Source organism: Clytia hemisphaerica, unplaced genomic scaffold (genome assembly GCF_902728285.1).
Source record: "Clytia hemisphaerica strain Z4C2 unplaced genomic scaffold, Clytia hemisphaerica genome assembly, whole genome shotgun sequence".
Taxonomy (NCBI): Eukaryota; Metazoa; Cnidaria; class Hydrozoa; order Leptothecata; family Clytiidae; genus Clytia; species Clytia hemisphaerica.
Genome location: NW_027103974.1, coordinates 690,206 through 704,576, shown reverse-complemented (window position 1 = coordinate 704,576; position 14,371 = coordinate 690,206). Strand labels below are relative to the sequence as shown.

The 14,371-nt window shown below is 34.9% G+C and overlaps 3 protein-coding genes across 3 annotated transcripts; 2 read left to right on the top strand and 1 right to left on the bottom strand.

The window, feature by feature from the left end:
* The first annotated feature begins 515 nt into the window (after positions 1-515).
* On the top strand, positions 516-7,143 carry LOC136810637 (CCR4-NOT transcription complex subunit 7-like). Its single transcript, XM_067067206.1, has 6 exons — positions 516-700; positions 918-1,111; positions 2,295-2,456; positions 2,892-3,069; positions 3,291-3,368; positions 6,718-7,143. The coding sequence occupies exons 1-6, from the start codon at positions 590-592 to the stop codon at positions 6,844-6,846; spliced, it is 852 nt and encodes a 283-aa protein (XP_066923307.1). The 5' UTR covers positions 516-589; the 3' UTR covers positions 6,847-7,143.
* LOC136810636 (spindle assembly abnormal protein 7-like) lies at positions 3,600-5,826 on the bottom strand. Its single transcript, XM_067067205.1, has 2 exons — positions 5,178-5,826; positions 3,600-4,810 (listed from the first exon to the last, which is right to left on the bottom strand). The coding sequence occupies exons 1-2, from the start codon at positions 5,756-5,758 to the stop codon at positions 3,694-3,696; spliced, it is 1,698 nt and encodes a 565-aa protein (XP_066923306.1). The 5' UTR covers positions 5,759-5,826; the 3' UTR covers positions 3,600-3,693.
* Positions 7,144-7,492: 349 nt separating the features above from the next.
* On the top strand, positions 7,493-13,186 carry LOC136810635 (testin-like). Its single transcript, XM_067067202.1, has 7 exons — positions 7,493-7,561; positions 8,408-8,479; positions 9,217-9,299; positions 10,049-10,394; positions 10,846-11,043; positions 11,326-11,538; positions 12,494-13,186. The coding sequence occupies exons 1-7, from the start codon at positions 7,493-7,495 to the stop codon at positions 12,842-12,844; spliced, it is 1,332 nt and encodes a 443-aa protein (XP_066923303.1). The 3' UTR covers positions 12,845-13,186.
* The last annotated feature ends 1,185 nt before the right edge of the window (positions 13,187-14,371 follow it).

The following is a 14,371-nucleotide window of genomic DNA, read 5'->3' as shown; positions in this document are numbered from 1 at the left end:
CTTTCTTCTACAAGATTACACTTTAATATAATGCCAATTATGCATGTAAGTTTTTATTTAATACTTTCTTTTTGCATATGTTTTGCATACTTTCTAAGGCAGGGTGAATTTGAATAGCTTTGAAAATTTGAGTTCAATTTCAAAACACTTAAAAATGTTCAAAAAAGAGGATTGGGAAAAGAAATTTTCATTTTAAGGCTAAAAATTGAAGGATCGATACAGAAAAGGCGCAAAAAGGAATTTCCGGATGCTTAAATGCTTGGGAATGGGTAAGTAAGTAAGTAAGTATTTATTTACCATTTAACACTACAGAAAAGATACAAGTGATGATATACACAAAAAATATATGGAAGGAGACCGCCTTATAGTCTAGCTAATCAAAAAGATGCGGCCACCTAAAATTAGGGGTGAGTTCCGGTTCAAGCGTATTAGACTTTCACTGAAATTCCTCTCAAAATTTAGATGTTCAGCTATCAGGTCTGGAAAGTCGGAGAGATTTAACATTAATTTGCTCCTTTTAGATCAAAAACCTGAAAAAGAAAACAAAAGTGACTGAAATGTAGAAAAGGGTATAACATTTAAATTCAAGATGCCATCAGCCATTCAAGAACCAAGCATTATTGATGTTTGGAATTACAACATTGATGAAGAATTTGCCAAAATTAGAGATACACTGGAAAAATTTCCCTATGTTGCTATGGTAAAAGTTTTACATGTTAACTGTTTCTTTTTGCTGCAAGTGTGTATTTTCTATAATTAAGTTCATTTGTATCCCGTTTGTTTTTTTTACCTAAACCTTAAATGCTTTATTTCTTGTTCATATCAGTACACAAAATGTCAAGTAATATAATTGAGTAGATTTTTAAAAGAATATACTTTATGTTACTTCCTTATCATATCTTTCCTGTTATCTTTAGGATACTGAATTCCCTGGAGTTGTTGCAAGACCTATTGGTGATTTCAAAAGCTCTTCAGATTATCAATACCAATTATTAAGGTGTAATGTAGATTTACTGAAAATCATTCAAATCGGATTCACATTTTATAACGATAAAGGGGAACAACCAACAAACGGATCCACCTGGCAGTTCAATTTCACTTTCAATCTTACGTAAGTACGCTCTTATTCTGTTGAAGCTGGATTCACCATAGTCTGGAGATCCATACTCTCTAACCAAAACTTACACCATCCAAGCAAATATCCAATCAGAAACTACTCAGTGAGAGTATGGTATTTATGACTCAGTTTGAATTTGTTTACATTTGGTTTGAACTTGGTGCCAAAAAAAGCCGTTGATAAGGCTGCCAATCAGATTCACGCAGTTCCAATCAAAACAATAATATCACGCACGTGACTTCAACCATTGTTCAACAGCCAATAAAATTCTGCGCCAGGATCCTGTCTTAATTTAATACAGGGTTCAGACAGACCCTGGAAAACCTGGAAATATGATAAATTTTCAGAAAAATCAGGGAAACTCAGGGAAACCCAGGGAAAAAAATTTTTTTTCCCAGTCTGCTCAGGGAAACTCAGGGAATTTTATTTTTTGAAGAATGAATGGAAAAAACAGATTTAAAAGTTTTTTTAGTTTTAAAGTGTTTATTCATATGCAGTATTTGTAGCTTTAATTTTTACCATAGGTTTACCATTTGATTTGTGTGCCTTTTGTTTAAAGATACATCTCTTTTGACTCTGCTTAGTATTTATAGTTTGCTTGATACTCAGGGAAAAAATAGGGGAAAAATAGCTAAAATGAGGAATTTCTCAGGGAAAAAAACCTTTGAAAATTGATTAAAATTCAGGGAAACTCAGGGGATTTTATTTTCGAAGGAACCCTGTAATACTCGGCCTACTGCTGTCTTTTTACTCTGTTTTTTCGTGTCAAGTCCGGTACACACGTCAAAGTTTTTATATCTAGACAGTGTAGGCCAAGCCTCTCAGCTAAATTCACCATAGTGCTGATTGTAACATTTCAATCCAGAGAATATTTTTTCATGCCATAAAGAAAATATTGAAAGTGTGTGGATACCCCCTGGAAAATGGTAAAATTTCCAAAAGTACCCTTGGAAAAGTTCTTTTCATACATTGAAGTGAGGGTGGACGAACTAAAATCAGGCTTTTTATCCCCTGGAAATTTTAGAAACTTTTACCCCTTTGGAAAGATGAAAAACACCGCTTGGAAATTTTTCTCGGACTACCCTCTGGAAATGTTCGTCCATGAATGAGTTGCAATTGATGTAAGATTTATGACAATTCAATGTTGAAAATAGTTTAACAAATTGTATGTTTTCAGGGAAGATATGTATGCACAAGATTCAATTGATTTACTTATCGGTTCTGGTATCCAGTTCAAAGGCCACGAAGAAGATGGTGTGGATGTTGGTCGTTTTGCAGAACTCTTATATACGTCAGGGATCATTCTATCAGAAGATATTTATTGGCTTTCATTTCATAGGTTTGTATATTGATATGATTCTCTATTACGTCAATATTTCCTCTCTTTACACACGGGTATTTTTCAAGCACTTTTCCTTACCACTGTTTTGTTCTGAAAAATCTCGAGTTTCAAAACGGTCTTAAAAAAGCGCTTGAAAATACCCTGTTACACCTGGGAAGACTTTTGGAATAAACACTATGCAACGTGTGAAAAATCAATCAAAACATTTAATCCATGGAAGAAATAACACTGTAACCGGAACATTTTTTACATAATTCATAGTGCAGCCAAAAAATATTGTATACTGCCATGGCATAAATCATTAAATCAATATCCAATGAAATCTGATTTTGAATAAATGGTGGCGCTCCAAAGTATTTTAGAATGCCACGCAATAAACTGTTCAAATAATGTCCAATGAGTTCTAAAGACAATGTTTTGTTTCTATCTTAGCGGTTATGACTTTGGATATTTGTTAAAATTGTTGATGAATCAAGCTTTACCACCAGAAGAATCGGATTTTTTCGATTTGCTGAGATTATATTTCCCCAAAATTTACGATGTCAAATATTTGATGAAAAGCTGCAAAAGTTTGAAGGGTGGTTTACAAGAGGTTTCCGAAATTCTTGAGGTAGGTTTGGGTATCTTTTATCAGTATGGAAATCTTTAAATACAAGAAGAAAGTTTCTAAAAATCTTGATATAGAGGAGAACTGAAAGGTCAAAAGATATTACGTTTAGTGTAAATATTATACAGATTTTTTTTTAACATTTCAGGTCAATAACCTATGATCTCCGCAATGTTATTATAGCTTCACACATCATGACCTCTTTATTTGTGTTTTCTTTCCAGCTTGAACGGGTTGGACCTCAGCATCAAGCAGGGAGTGACAGTTTGTTGACAGGAGCTGCTTTCTTCAAAATGAGAGAGGTAGAATTTTTGCTGATGTTATCAAGCACTTCAATAATAAGCAAAATAGAAGGGAGAAGGGGAAATCTTAAAAAAAAAAGAATTTGTCTGTACTCAAAAGGTTTACGGCAACAAAAAATTATTACTCAATTTTTATGCACGACATAAAAAATATTTTGAAATATTTTGCAGGAATTACGTCGCTTAAAGACAAAACCTTTTTGTTCTTTTTCACTTAACCTTCTGCCATAAATAAAACATCACTACTTTTACTACCATAAATACTACATAAATTGATGAAAATCATCCCAAACTTGTTTATATTATTATAAAGTTCACAATATTTTCATTGTATCGCGCATATTTTTGAGTTCGAGTCCGACAACTGACTGGATACTTTTAGGAAATCATTTTTCTGGAAGAAGGACGATTTTCCTTCGCCGTCTTGTAAGAGTTTAATCAATAACAGAAACTCGTAAAAATCAATAGTCCCTGATTCATCGATATCGATCTCTCGAACTGCATCTGCTACCTCTTCCGTTGTCGACAAATACCCCAAGATTCCTGGTAGATTGTGTAGAATCTCTGTGGTGTCCAGGCTGAAATCACCGTTGTCATCCCACATGGAAAACAGGCTAAAATAATGCGTGATTTTCTCTTGTGAGATTGTAGGGAAATAATTGGACACTTCTTTAATTTTCAATTTTCCTTTCTCGTCTATGAAGGTTGGGTGCTCTTTTTGGATGTCTCTTAGCAGTTTTCCAAGTGTTGGAACGTTCTCAGTTTCGCTTAATCGCCATTTGATGAGGCTGCTTCCAAGATCGGTCCGATCCAAGTTGGCCTCCTCCTCAGGCGACAACTTGACTATAAAATCTGTTTTATTCTTCTTTTCGGCTGTTGGTTTAGGTTTTTCTTTGTTCCCCTTGTTTAGTTCGTAGCCCAAGTAGTGGGCAGGCAATGACGATCTCAACTCAGTGACCTTTCCCGCAAAAATGGCTTTCACGATTCGATTAAGTCTGTCTGAAAACGTTTTTGCCGATTTAGGTTCTTCTAAAATGGCTGTCTCTATGGCGTTATTGCCTTCGGCGAATAACTCCATGTGTGCTGCTTTTGCAATTTCATGGTCTCGCTTCAACCCTTTGAACAGATTCGCGTAGTACTGTTGCTGCTTTTTCAACTCGCTTTCTGCTACCACGTAAAGCCGTTCCTTGAGGAATAGATTTCGACGTAGTACGAGCCCCTCAGATGCTGGAATAGTTGATTTTGTGGTGTTCCTTACGTGTTCTTTGCGAAGTTTATTTTGTAATTCCTCGATTCGTTTCTCAAGTCGATATTTCGTGTTATCGGCTTCGCTGGATGTCGACTCGAGTTGTTTTTCTATATCTTTCTCACGTGAATGTATGGTTCCTATCAGCTTTTGTTTCTCTCGTTTCCACAAAACGACTGTGCTCTCCTTCTGTAATCTGCAAAGAAAGACAACAAAGTTCATTAAATTCTGAAGACGGTGGCAGAATAGAAAAAGGAAAAATAGCACTCCACCTTATTGGTTTAGGAACTTGGCTCATTTTACTTAATAAGTTAATGAATTTTGCAAAACTGTCAGAAAAGACAAACCAACAGGTTGCAGTGAATTGCGCTTTATAGGATAGTATTTATTCTTCAGCTTTCTAGAGAGCACAAATCATCAAAAATGTTAAAATTGTGTTAATCAAAGTTTCTAAAAAAAGAGTGGCTCCATGGCGTGCAGAGTAACTTTAGAACGCCATAAGTGGCTCCGATTATAAAGACACTTTTTGAGAAGAGAAAAACCGATGACTGAAGATGACTTACTGTTGTATTCGCGTATTCTTCTCGTCAATTTGTTGTTCCAGAACTTTACATCGTGCAGTCAGTGTTCTCTTTTCCACAAGGACCGTCTCATTTCGTTTCAACTCCTCCATCAATTCTTTATCTTTCTTCTGTAAATCCAACATCATTTTTTGATTTTCAGCCAAAATTTCTTCGGTTGATTTGCTCTTTATTATGAGTTGGGCTTTCACTTCCGTGCACAAAGTTTTGATAGCATTTTGAACGTGCTCATTCAGTGACATGTACAGACTTGCGTATTCAGGCGCATTATCGCCCGCCTCAATGACCACACACTTCACAGCATCCAACTTTTCACGAAATTTCTCAACAAATTGTTTTTCTTTACCCAATATGCGCCTCGAAGTGTCCGGAATCTCCACTCGTCCGGTTGCTATCAGTTTTGTGTTTTCAAGATTGAATATGACTTCCAGGGAGTCGCACAGAACCGTGAAATTTTGACGTAAGTTTTCCACTGATGTTTTGAGATGTTTCCATCCTGGACCTTGAAAAAGCTCTTCATTATTTTCGTCAATGGAAACCTGTCGAACAGATTTCGTTGTCATTGCGTACTCTCACATCCTTTCATTAAAACCAAATGAACATAGTAACAAGAAAGATTTCACAGATTTCTCATAATTGTCTTCTCCTCTATATTTATCTGTTTTACGAAATCCTATGATTATCAATATTCCCAACAGAGCAAGAGATACTCAATTATATTATGGTTGCCCACCAACTGAAATTAATCAAAACAATTTGTACTTTCTCTCCATCAAAAGTTATATTATTATAATCTCAATATCTCGACTTATATTTTGAATGAGAGAATAATATTTCGAAGAAGAATCAAATACTTTTCACTATAAAGTCACTTTTCGTTCTCACTTATTTAGCAAATCTTAATCTTCCAGCTCAATAAATTTGATTTTTTTTCTTTCAATAAAACCCATAGAAAAGTCAACGTCTTTTCCTCACTTCTGTTTAAACCATGAAAGTACACATAGATTTCGATGCTTTATCATTAGCGCTGAATTAAGTGGCCATCCTTACTTGATTCGGAGCCATTACAAGCCCCTGTTTACTTTTCAATTTCCTTATACTCGCTACCCGTTTTTTTATAAGATCAAACTATATAAGAACATAATGCTTCAATGGCCAAAAAATTAAGAACGATGTCGAGAACAAGACTTTCCATAGCTTTAAACACCCAATTCCTTAGAAAAATAAACAAAAATCTCGCAATACGGTGAAAATAAGAACATATTAAAGAACATCTTCGGTTGAAAACACGAAACATATGAAGGCTTAAAGATTTTTGGATGTTCTTATAAAAAACGTGTAATAGGAAGGAAGTTGTCTCATAAATGTAAAAAGCCAAAATTAAGAGCAGTATGAATTCTTGAGGATAAAATTTTCGGGATAGTTTAGATTAGATTCAAATAATTCGGCAACCTTTGCTTCACTATGGAAATTATGTACGTACAGGTCGTGAGATGACTTTTTGAATTGTTTTTTTTTTCAGATGTTTTTCGAAGACAACATCGACGATGATAAATATTGTGGACATTTATTCGGACTTGGCGCCTCATACTCTAATGGCGTATCAGCAGTGGCGTTCAAAATCGGACAGGGCGCGGAAGGAACCACATAAAGGGGCGTTTATGGCTGTTGTTTGAAGGATGAAAGGCTTTACAAGAGCCATTTAGATTGTGACAATGAACTACAACTAAAGATGCGCAGGTTTTGTTACAGATTTTGCGTTGATTTAACATCGATGGGAGGAAACTAAATGATAAATAAAAACGCTAAAATGTCTCTAAAGGGCGTCTTAATGAATGAATGCTTCTTGAGACAAAAGGACTAATTGAAATTACACTGTAAATATATTTTTTACCCGATGAGTTAAAAAATGGTGAGCAAAGAAAAGTTGTTCAAATTATTTTGGAAATGATGACTGGCTTCGTTTATTTTGCTTGAAATCAGTACGTCACTTATAGTGTGGTTATTTCATGGGCCAAGGTTAAGTTTATGCAACAACTTTTTTCACAAAATATGTATGTTTAAAGATTAGAGATTGAATTTTTGTTTGATTTCTGATGTTTTTTTGAAAATTCAATCTTGATGCGATGGATGAGATATCTACTAAAGTAAACACAAAGAAAGAAAAATAGTTTCAGTTTTTCTTTGCTTTTTATTTCTTTTCGACCTTTTGCTTACATACATATCAAACCATACATGATGCTTGATATCTATTCTCACTTGTCGCTGTATTGATGTGGTGGCTACTTTTAGAAGGAATGGTTTTACAAAAGCAAAACTTCAAAATGGAGGAAGAAGTCGTAGATACATCAAAAGACACTGACAAGGTATCGATTTATATGAATACTCCTAAGTTACATCCTTTATGGCCTTTCGTAAAAGTAAGATGAGTTTACTCCCGTTACAGTTATGGTTATGAATTTTATGGATTTGCTCTGCTTAGAATAGAATCTTCGATGTATAATTTGCCACTCGATGCTAGGGATTAACAATTTTGTCTTAGTTCATGCAAAGTTTGACCTCTCCTGTAAATCTAATATCAGCTTAAAGCCAGGTCTCCAAGGCACTTAACACGCTTTGCAGGGATCCATTCATTAATGAGTCAAGTAGTCTAACAAGAATAAAAGGTTTTCTACACCTAATGCAAATTCTTGTATAAACACAAAGCATGTTTCTTAGAAGAAATGTTACGTATACATATACCACTTATGATTTATATCTTTTTTTGGCAAAAATATTTTTCAACGCATGAGATTTAATAGCCAAATTTTGTTTGTATGACTTGCGTTAACTACGATTTCTGTTAATGGGGAACTTTTGGTAATTTGTTGATTTTCTTGTACTGACCCGTTCAACTTATCAAATATCCATGTCAGGCAATACCCGTTAAAAAGAACATGCTTATAAAAACATTGTTACTTTTATAAATTGTTTAACCGAACTAATGAGTTGACAAATGGTTTGTTTGAGTGATCGTGATAAGACTTTAGGAGACTATGCTAATCCTCTCATCGTTTGTGACAATTTTTCCCTTCTCTTTCTTCGTGCTGTATGTTAACCATTTAAAATAAGCCCTCATCCCTCCCTACAAAAGAAAGGTTTTATCAGGTCCACTAAGAAAGCCTATTGCCAATATGCTGACACATTTCTTATCCATTCTGTTCCCTCTATAGGTTCCTTCACCCTCTTCACCAATCAAATCACCACGGATGAGATATGGCTCATACTCTGAAAACCTCAGCAAGGTAGAATTTTTATTTTCTCTTTGCATATTTTTCACTCAGAACTATCTCGATATAATTGTAATGCATATTGGATATCTCATCCTTAGAAAGGAAATATTTATCTTAAAATGTTATCAGTCAAGAATTGAGCCAAATTTATTTTCCGTCTTGACTGATATACCACTCTACCGATGGTATAGAGCATTTTCTTGAATCGCAAGTCAGATTTGCAAATATCTTAAAATGTTACGTGACTCCTTAAGCCACATCTTTGTTCTTTTTTTTCTAAACTTGTATCCAGCTCTTTTAGTTGACGCAGATTGATAAAATCAAATTAACAACTGATAAATGCAGAAGCCACTCATTGCTTGAAGCATCTTATATAGAGGCAACAAAACAAGCAGTAAAATTCATAGCCAGTTAATCATAATATCTTCGCGACCCTCAAATCAATGAATCACAAATAAAAACTAAAGTTTCATGATGAGTTATTACCACACTCCATCCTTAGATTTTCAACAATAACTTGATAAAATATAAACTTTCTTGTATCTTCTATTCAGGGCTCGAAATAACGGTCGGACATCGGACATTGTCCGACCCAAATAGCTTCATGTCCGACCCAAAAATCATAATTTTCAAGCTAAAGCAACCCTGATCGGACATTTTGTCCGACCCACTTGAAATCGTTATTTCGAGCCTTATATGTTTGATACAGTAAGTCAACCAGCATCAGGCATTTTATTTATATCTTTCAGCTTATTTTATTGCATGATCACGGTATTGGAAGCCCTTGTCTTTACTGCCAACATTGTAGTGGATTGGAATTACATTTCTGGAGGTATGATATCAATCTTCCTTTTATCTTTGATAATGAAAATTTCTCAGAGCTCTTTTATTGAAGCCCTGTCTCCATTTTCCAGACATGTAGGGATAAATAAAGTTTAAGTTGAATGCCAATGATGACTTTCTCAAGGACGAAGGGTTTTTATGAGGACGAGAATAACCATGGTTTATTTCATTCTCCAGTGATAGTGATGACACTCAGTGTAGTTTTCTAGTTTTTTTCTTTTCACTTGGGACGATTTTGCAGTTGGTAGGGGTACGGGGTTGCCTTTTCATTTAGCAGCACTGACTCAGACTTTGAAGATAAGAAAATCAGTATGAATCCTACGAGCTGTCTTATCTTTTAGCAGAGAACTTTTCTTCTTATCGACTTCCCTGTCGTGCTGTAATTGAGTCAATTTTATTTAATTATTTTAATTGGTTTTGTACGGGATCAGTCATAACGGCATCTTTACCTTATCAAAATAAACAAATTGATTATCTTTTGAAATTTTATTTGAACCCATTTACATAACAAATGTTAATTTATTAATTTATCTTTTATATTCTTTAAAACTTTAAGCACCGAAAAAGTGTGGCCTTACTCGCTAGGCAAATTATATTGAAAACTTAGTTGATCGAGTGAGGCCATTCTCGACAGCGTGCTTTGTAAAAGGACCTTAGTAGGAAAAACATGAGAAGCTTGTATTAAGGAATCATTCCTAATTTGGTGTGTGTGTCTATCCTTTTAATTTTGATGAACAGAAAAACATGCAAGAATTGTGGATGTCGAGCAGAAGATCATGAAGTACAAATCAATGAAAGCATCCATGATTCGTTAGTCGATTCTCTCCTACACATGAATGAGGACGACCTTTCAGCTTTTATCGAAATCGAAAGTGAAAATGAAGATCTACAATCTCATCCAATATTGAAAGAGTTTGTTGGGAAGAGCAGTCAAGTTAAAGAACGAAAGACTTCCCGCTTATTACCACCACCGGTTGCTAAGAAACCATCCGGAGAGAACCAATCTACTAGCAGTATGACGGAGCATAAAGAAACACCTGATGAACGACAAGAGGTCACTGAGGATTGCCAGTACCAGGAGAAGGTATTGCATTTTTACTTTCAATTTTTCTGCGTGGTGATGATCTTATGGCGCAAGTTGAAACCACTATTTTTACGAATTAAAGTACACTGCTAACCTTACGATTCATACTTTCAATTGCTTTATTTCTTTGGGAAAAATCAGTCTGAAATAGGGCTATATGAAGACATATTTGGGGGTGAAAATTAAAATTTGCTCCTTTTGTTGCAAACCATTGTTGCGCTTGCTTAGTCCCTATTCAACTTTCCAGATCATGACTTGGCCTTTGTTTGGAGTTACCTACCTTGATACCTTGATTTTTTTCCTTCGCTCTCGACATGATATGACATCTTTTCTTATTCATTTCCATGACCTACAAAAAGGATGTTTTACCATTCTTTATACCATTTGTGTGCGCCAGATAACGAATACAGGCTGAGACTCGCTTTCACGCATAATTTTATTTTCATTACAGCAAGATGAGCGAAAAGAGGACAAACGAAAACAAGCTAAACTTTTAATGAAGCAGATCCCAGCACAAGATTTCGATTCTCAATTCTGTCATGATTTAGATGACTTCGAACAAAATGAGTTGAAATGTTATCGCTTATTGGTTCAAGAGGAAGCCATTGGAAGAAGTGTTACCAAATTCAATAATTTTGAACATGATATTGTAAGTTATCTTTAACTTCCATATTCGAGGTTCAAATACAGTAATTTTTTTTGAAAGATTTTGCTAGGCTTTGTCTGAGTGTCAAAGATAGACACGCCTACTATATATGTCTAACCAGTTAGGTTATTTCCCTATTGCCAAGCCCTTGTATTTTTCACTTGCTGTTGTGTATTTTTTTGACGACCTTAGCTTTTGCTTTGTATCATATTTTGGGGAAAAGTTGCCAAAGCTTTGCATTGATTGGATTTTTTATAGGGCACTCAGAAATTTTATTGTTTTTAGAAATGCACGCATTGTTACGAATCAATAAATTCTTCGGACCCTTACAAATATGCTGAGAGGTTACCACGACAACAATGGCATCCTGATTGTTTTAAATGTCGATCTTGTGAAAGTCAATTAGTAGCGAATATTTATTTTGTTCACGAGAAAAACATCTACTGTGGTCGACATTATGGTGAACAGATCAAACAACGCTGTAATGCTTGTGATGAGGTATTGAAATCTCTTTTCTCCATTTCATCCAAAATCATTTGACCAATCAACCCTTAGCGTGGGGGAATGGGTCAGAGTTTACTAGATAGAATTGACATCAGATGTTGCTACATTCCTTCTTGGTAAACTCGACTCGATCTCTTTGCAGCATTTAACATTGATACTTTGATGGGATAAATTTTCAAGGGGATTAAGTTTCGCGGATTTTGGTATCATCCACGAAAATAAGTTACGGGGAAATATTTGAAAGTTACTTAGAAAATTCAGGGTCGATGGTAATTATTTTATTCATCATAATGTTCGAATACTTGCTCTTCTCAACAGATAGAAAAATAGCACCATCGAAAATTTTTTTTTAACTCATTTGCGAAAATACCTTAAGGGAACTAATTTTCGCGGTGCGAGGGTACTAAATTGGGCATTTTGCGGAACTATTTTTCACGGTTGACTTGACACCCACTTTTGCCGAAATTCATTCATATAGACCTTTTCATAAATTACGTCACGAACATGACTTGTCTCGTATTCAAACAATTACCATGGTGATTATGTCCCTCGAGACATTAAATTATTTTTTTATAAATAGAAAGTAGTTTTAATAAAATCCGCTGGGAGTTAATCACCTTGGTAATAATTTCAAAACGAGGTAAGTGATGTTCGTGACGTAATTTATGAAAAGGTCTATTCTTAGGGGCTTTTGAGGATTTTTAGTAAAAATTGATTTTCGCGGAACTAATTTTCGTGGTAGACACCAAAAAACGTGAAAATGAGTTCCCGCGAAACCTTCAAGTTTTGTGGATATGTGGATATCATCCGTGAAAATCTATCCCATCAAAGTAGGTGCTCACTTTTAACCAGTAGCAAAATTCTTCATTTTCCAATTCTTTTAGATTATTCTCCTTGGAAATATCTTTCCAATTCTTTTAGCTAATTCATAATTAATTATTTTTTGCAGCTGATATTCGCCGAAAAATACACAAACGCTGAAAATACGAAATGGCATACAAAACATTTTTGCTGTTACAAATGTGACGCCCTTTTAGTTGGAAAACATTACGTTGTCATTGACAACCAACCAATGTGTGTAGATTGTTACCATGACAATATAGCAGATCGATGTAAAACCTGCACGAAACCAATTGAAGCAGGATCGCAGCGTGTGCAATACGACACGTTTAATTGGCACGTGAATGACTCGTGTTTTTCGTGCACAGAATGCAAAAAAAGTTTGCTCGATATCCCATTTTTACCATCCGGTGAAAACTTCTTTTGTTCACAGCTCTGTCTTGGAGTGTATTCTGTTTAATGGTGTATGTTGTCAAATAAAGCCTCCAGTTGAAGAATCGAAGCATTAAGGAGTCCTGGTAAGACTGACTACCAGTCATATTGATGGACATAGCTGGCACCCATCAGACAATGTTCAGACGTTGTTGTATTGCATCGCCTCGGTGTGGTTTTCACCGATAGGACTGTTCGCATCTGTCGCAAAATGGATGATAGACTTTGAAATTATTTGAGAAACATTTTGTAAAAGATGCTGAAATTTATGAATAATTTTTATCAAATCGATGTTTAATTGTGCCAATTATATAATATATTTTACAAATTTCATTTTGACTGAAATTTTTACTTGCCACGACATTAAAGATTTGTTCATGTAAAGGGAAATGATATCAATTAGAATTAACCTTTCAGCTTAACCATGCTTTAACTTTGAGAGACTACTTAAGACCTCCTTTTTTTGACCCTTTAATTCCATTTGAATAGCCGTCAACCACAAGTTAAAAAATTGTAAGCCTTTACTTCATCCCAGTTTTCGTAACCTTAACTCCAAACAGAGTAATATATGCCTAAAAGAAATCTATTACCCTATAATTTCGACCTAAGAAATCCTAACCCATCGATGCCTAGCCCCAACCTAAGAACTTATTTTGAAAATCTGTAACCTTAACCCCAAACTAAGAATTAGTGTTTTGAGAATCTGCAACCCTAACCCCAACCTAAGAATTAGTATTTTAGAATCTGTAACCCTAAACCCAACCTAAAAATTAGTATTTTGAGAATCTGTAACCCTAACCCCAACCTAAGAATTAGTATTTTGAAAATCTGTAACCCTAACCCCAACCTTGTAACCCTAACCCCAACCTAAAATTAGTATTTTAGAAACTGTAACCCTAACCCCAACCTAAAAATTAGTATTTTGAGAATCTGTAACCCTAACCCCAACCTAAGAATTAGTATTTTGAAAATCTGTAACCCTAACCCCAACCTTGTAACCCTAACCCCAACCTAAGAAGTAATATTTTGAGAATCTGTAACTCTAACCCAACATAAGGATTAGTATTTTAAGAATCTGTAACCTTAAACCCCAACATAAGAATTAGTATTTTGAGAATCTGTAACCCTGACCCTAACCTAAGAATTCTGTAGCCCTATAACTCTATCACCACCTTAAAATTAGTAAAACCCTGAGACAGTTGTAAACTTAATCTTAACCTTAGACAGAGAATGAAGTATTTGTAGTTATTCTAAACTTTTTTGAAATCAGGTTTTGACGATTTTATCTCATACTGGAAGTCCGAAAAAAAGTATCGAGTCGCAAAACAACTAAAACAACTACTGTACGATTAAAAAGTTTTGATGTGCACTTTCACAAAAATTGTGTTTTGAATTCTCCCTCATTTTCTTAGATTTTTCAAAACGTACATAATGGAATACTTTCTCCATGTTTTGGCAATCACACACATACAGACTTTGCTATTCAATAACATGCTCAAACTCGATACTTTCTTTTTCGAACACCCTGTAGAAGATGTGTTCCACTTTTTCCGGA

Coding starts and splice junctions, on each gene's coding strand:
- LOC136810635 (XM_067067202.1), top strand. CDS start 7,493: ATGGTTTTACAAAAGCAAAACTTCAAAATGGAGGAAGAAGTCGTAGAT. Junction 8,480..9,216: donor ACTCTGAAAACCTCAGCAAG/GTAGAATTTTTA, acceptor TATATCTTTCAG/CTTATTTTATTGCATGATCA. Junction 11,539..12,493: donor GCTGTAATGCTTGTGATGAG/GTATTGAAATCT, acceptor TATTTTTTGCAG/CTGATATTCGCCGAAAAATA.
- LOC136810636 (XM_067067205.1), bottom strand. CDS start 5,758: ATGACAACGAAATCTGTTCGACAGGTTTCCATTGACGAAAATAATGAA. Junction 4,811..5,177: donor AAGAATACGCGAATACAACA/GTAAGTCATCTT, acceptor CTTTCTTTGCAG/ATTACAGAAGGAGAGCACAG.
- LOC136810637 (XM_067067206.1), top strand. CDS start 590: ATGCCATCAGCCATTCAAGAACCAAGCATTATTGATGTTTGGAATTAC. Junction 701..917: donor AATTTCCCTATGTTGCTATG/GTAAAAGTTTTA, acceptor TGTTATCTTTAG/GATACTGAATTCCCTGGAGT. Junction 3,369..6,717: donor CTTTCTTCAAAATGAGAGAG/GTAGAATTTTTG, acceptor TTTTTTTTTCAG/ATGTTTTTCGAAGACAACAT.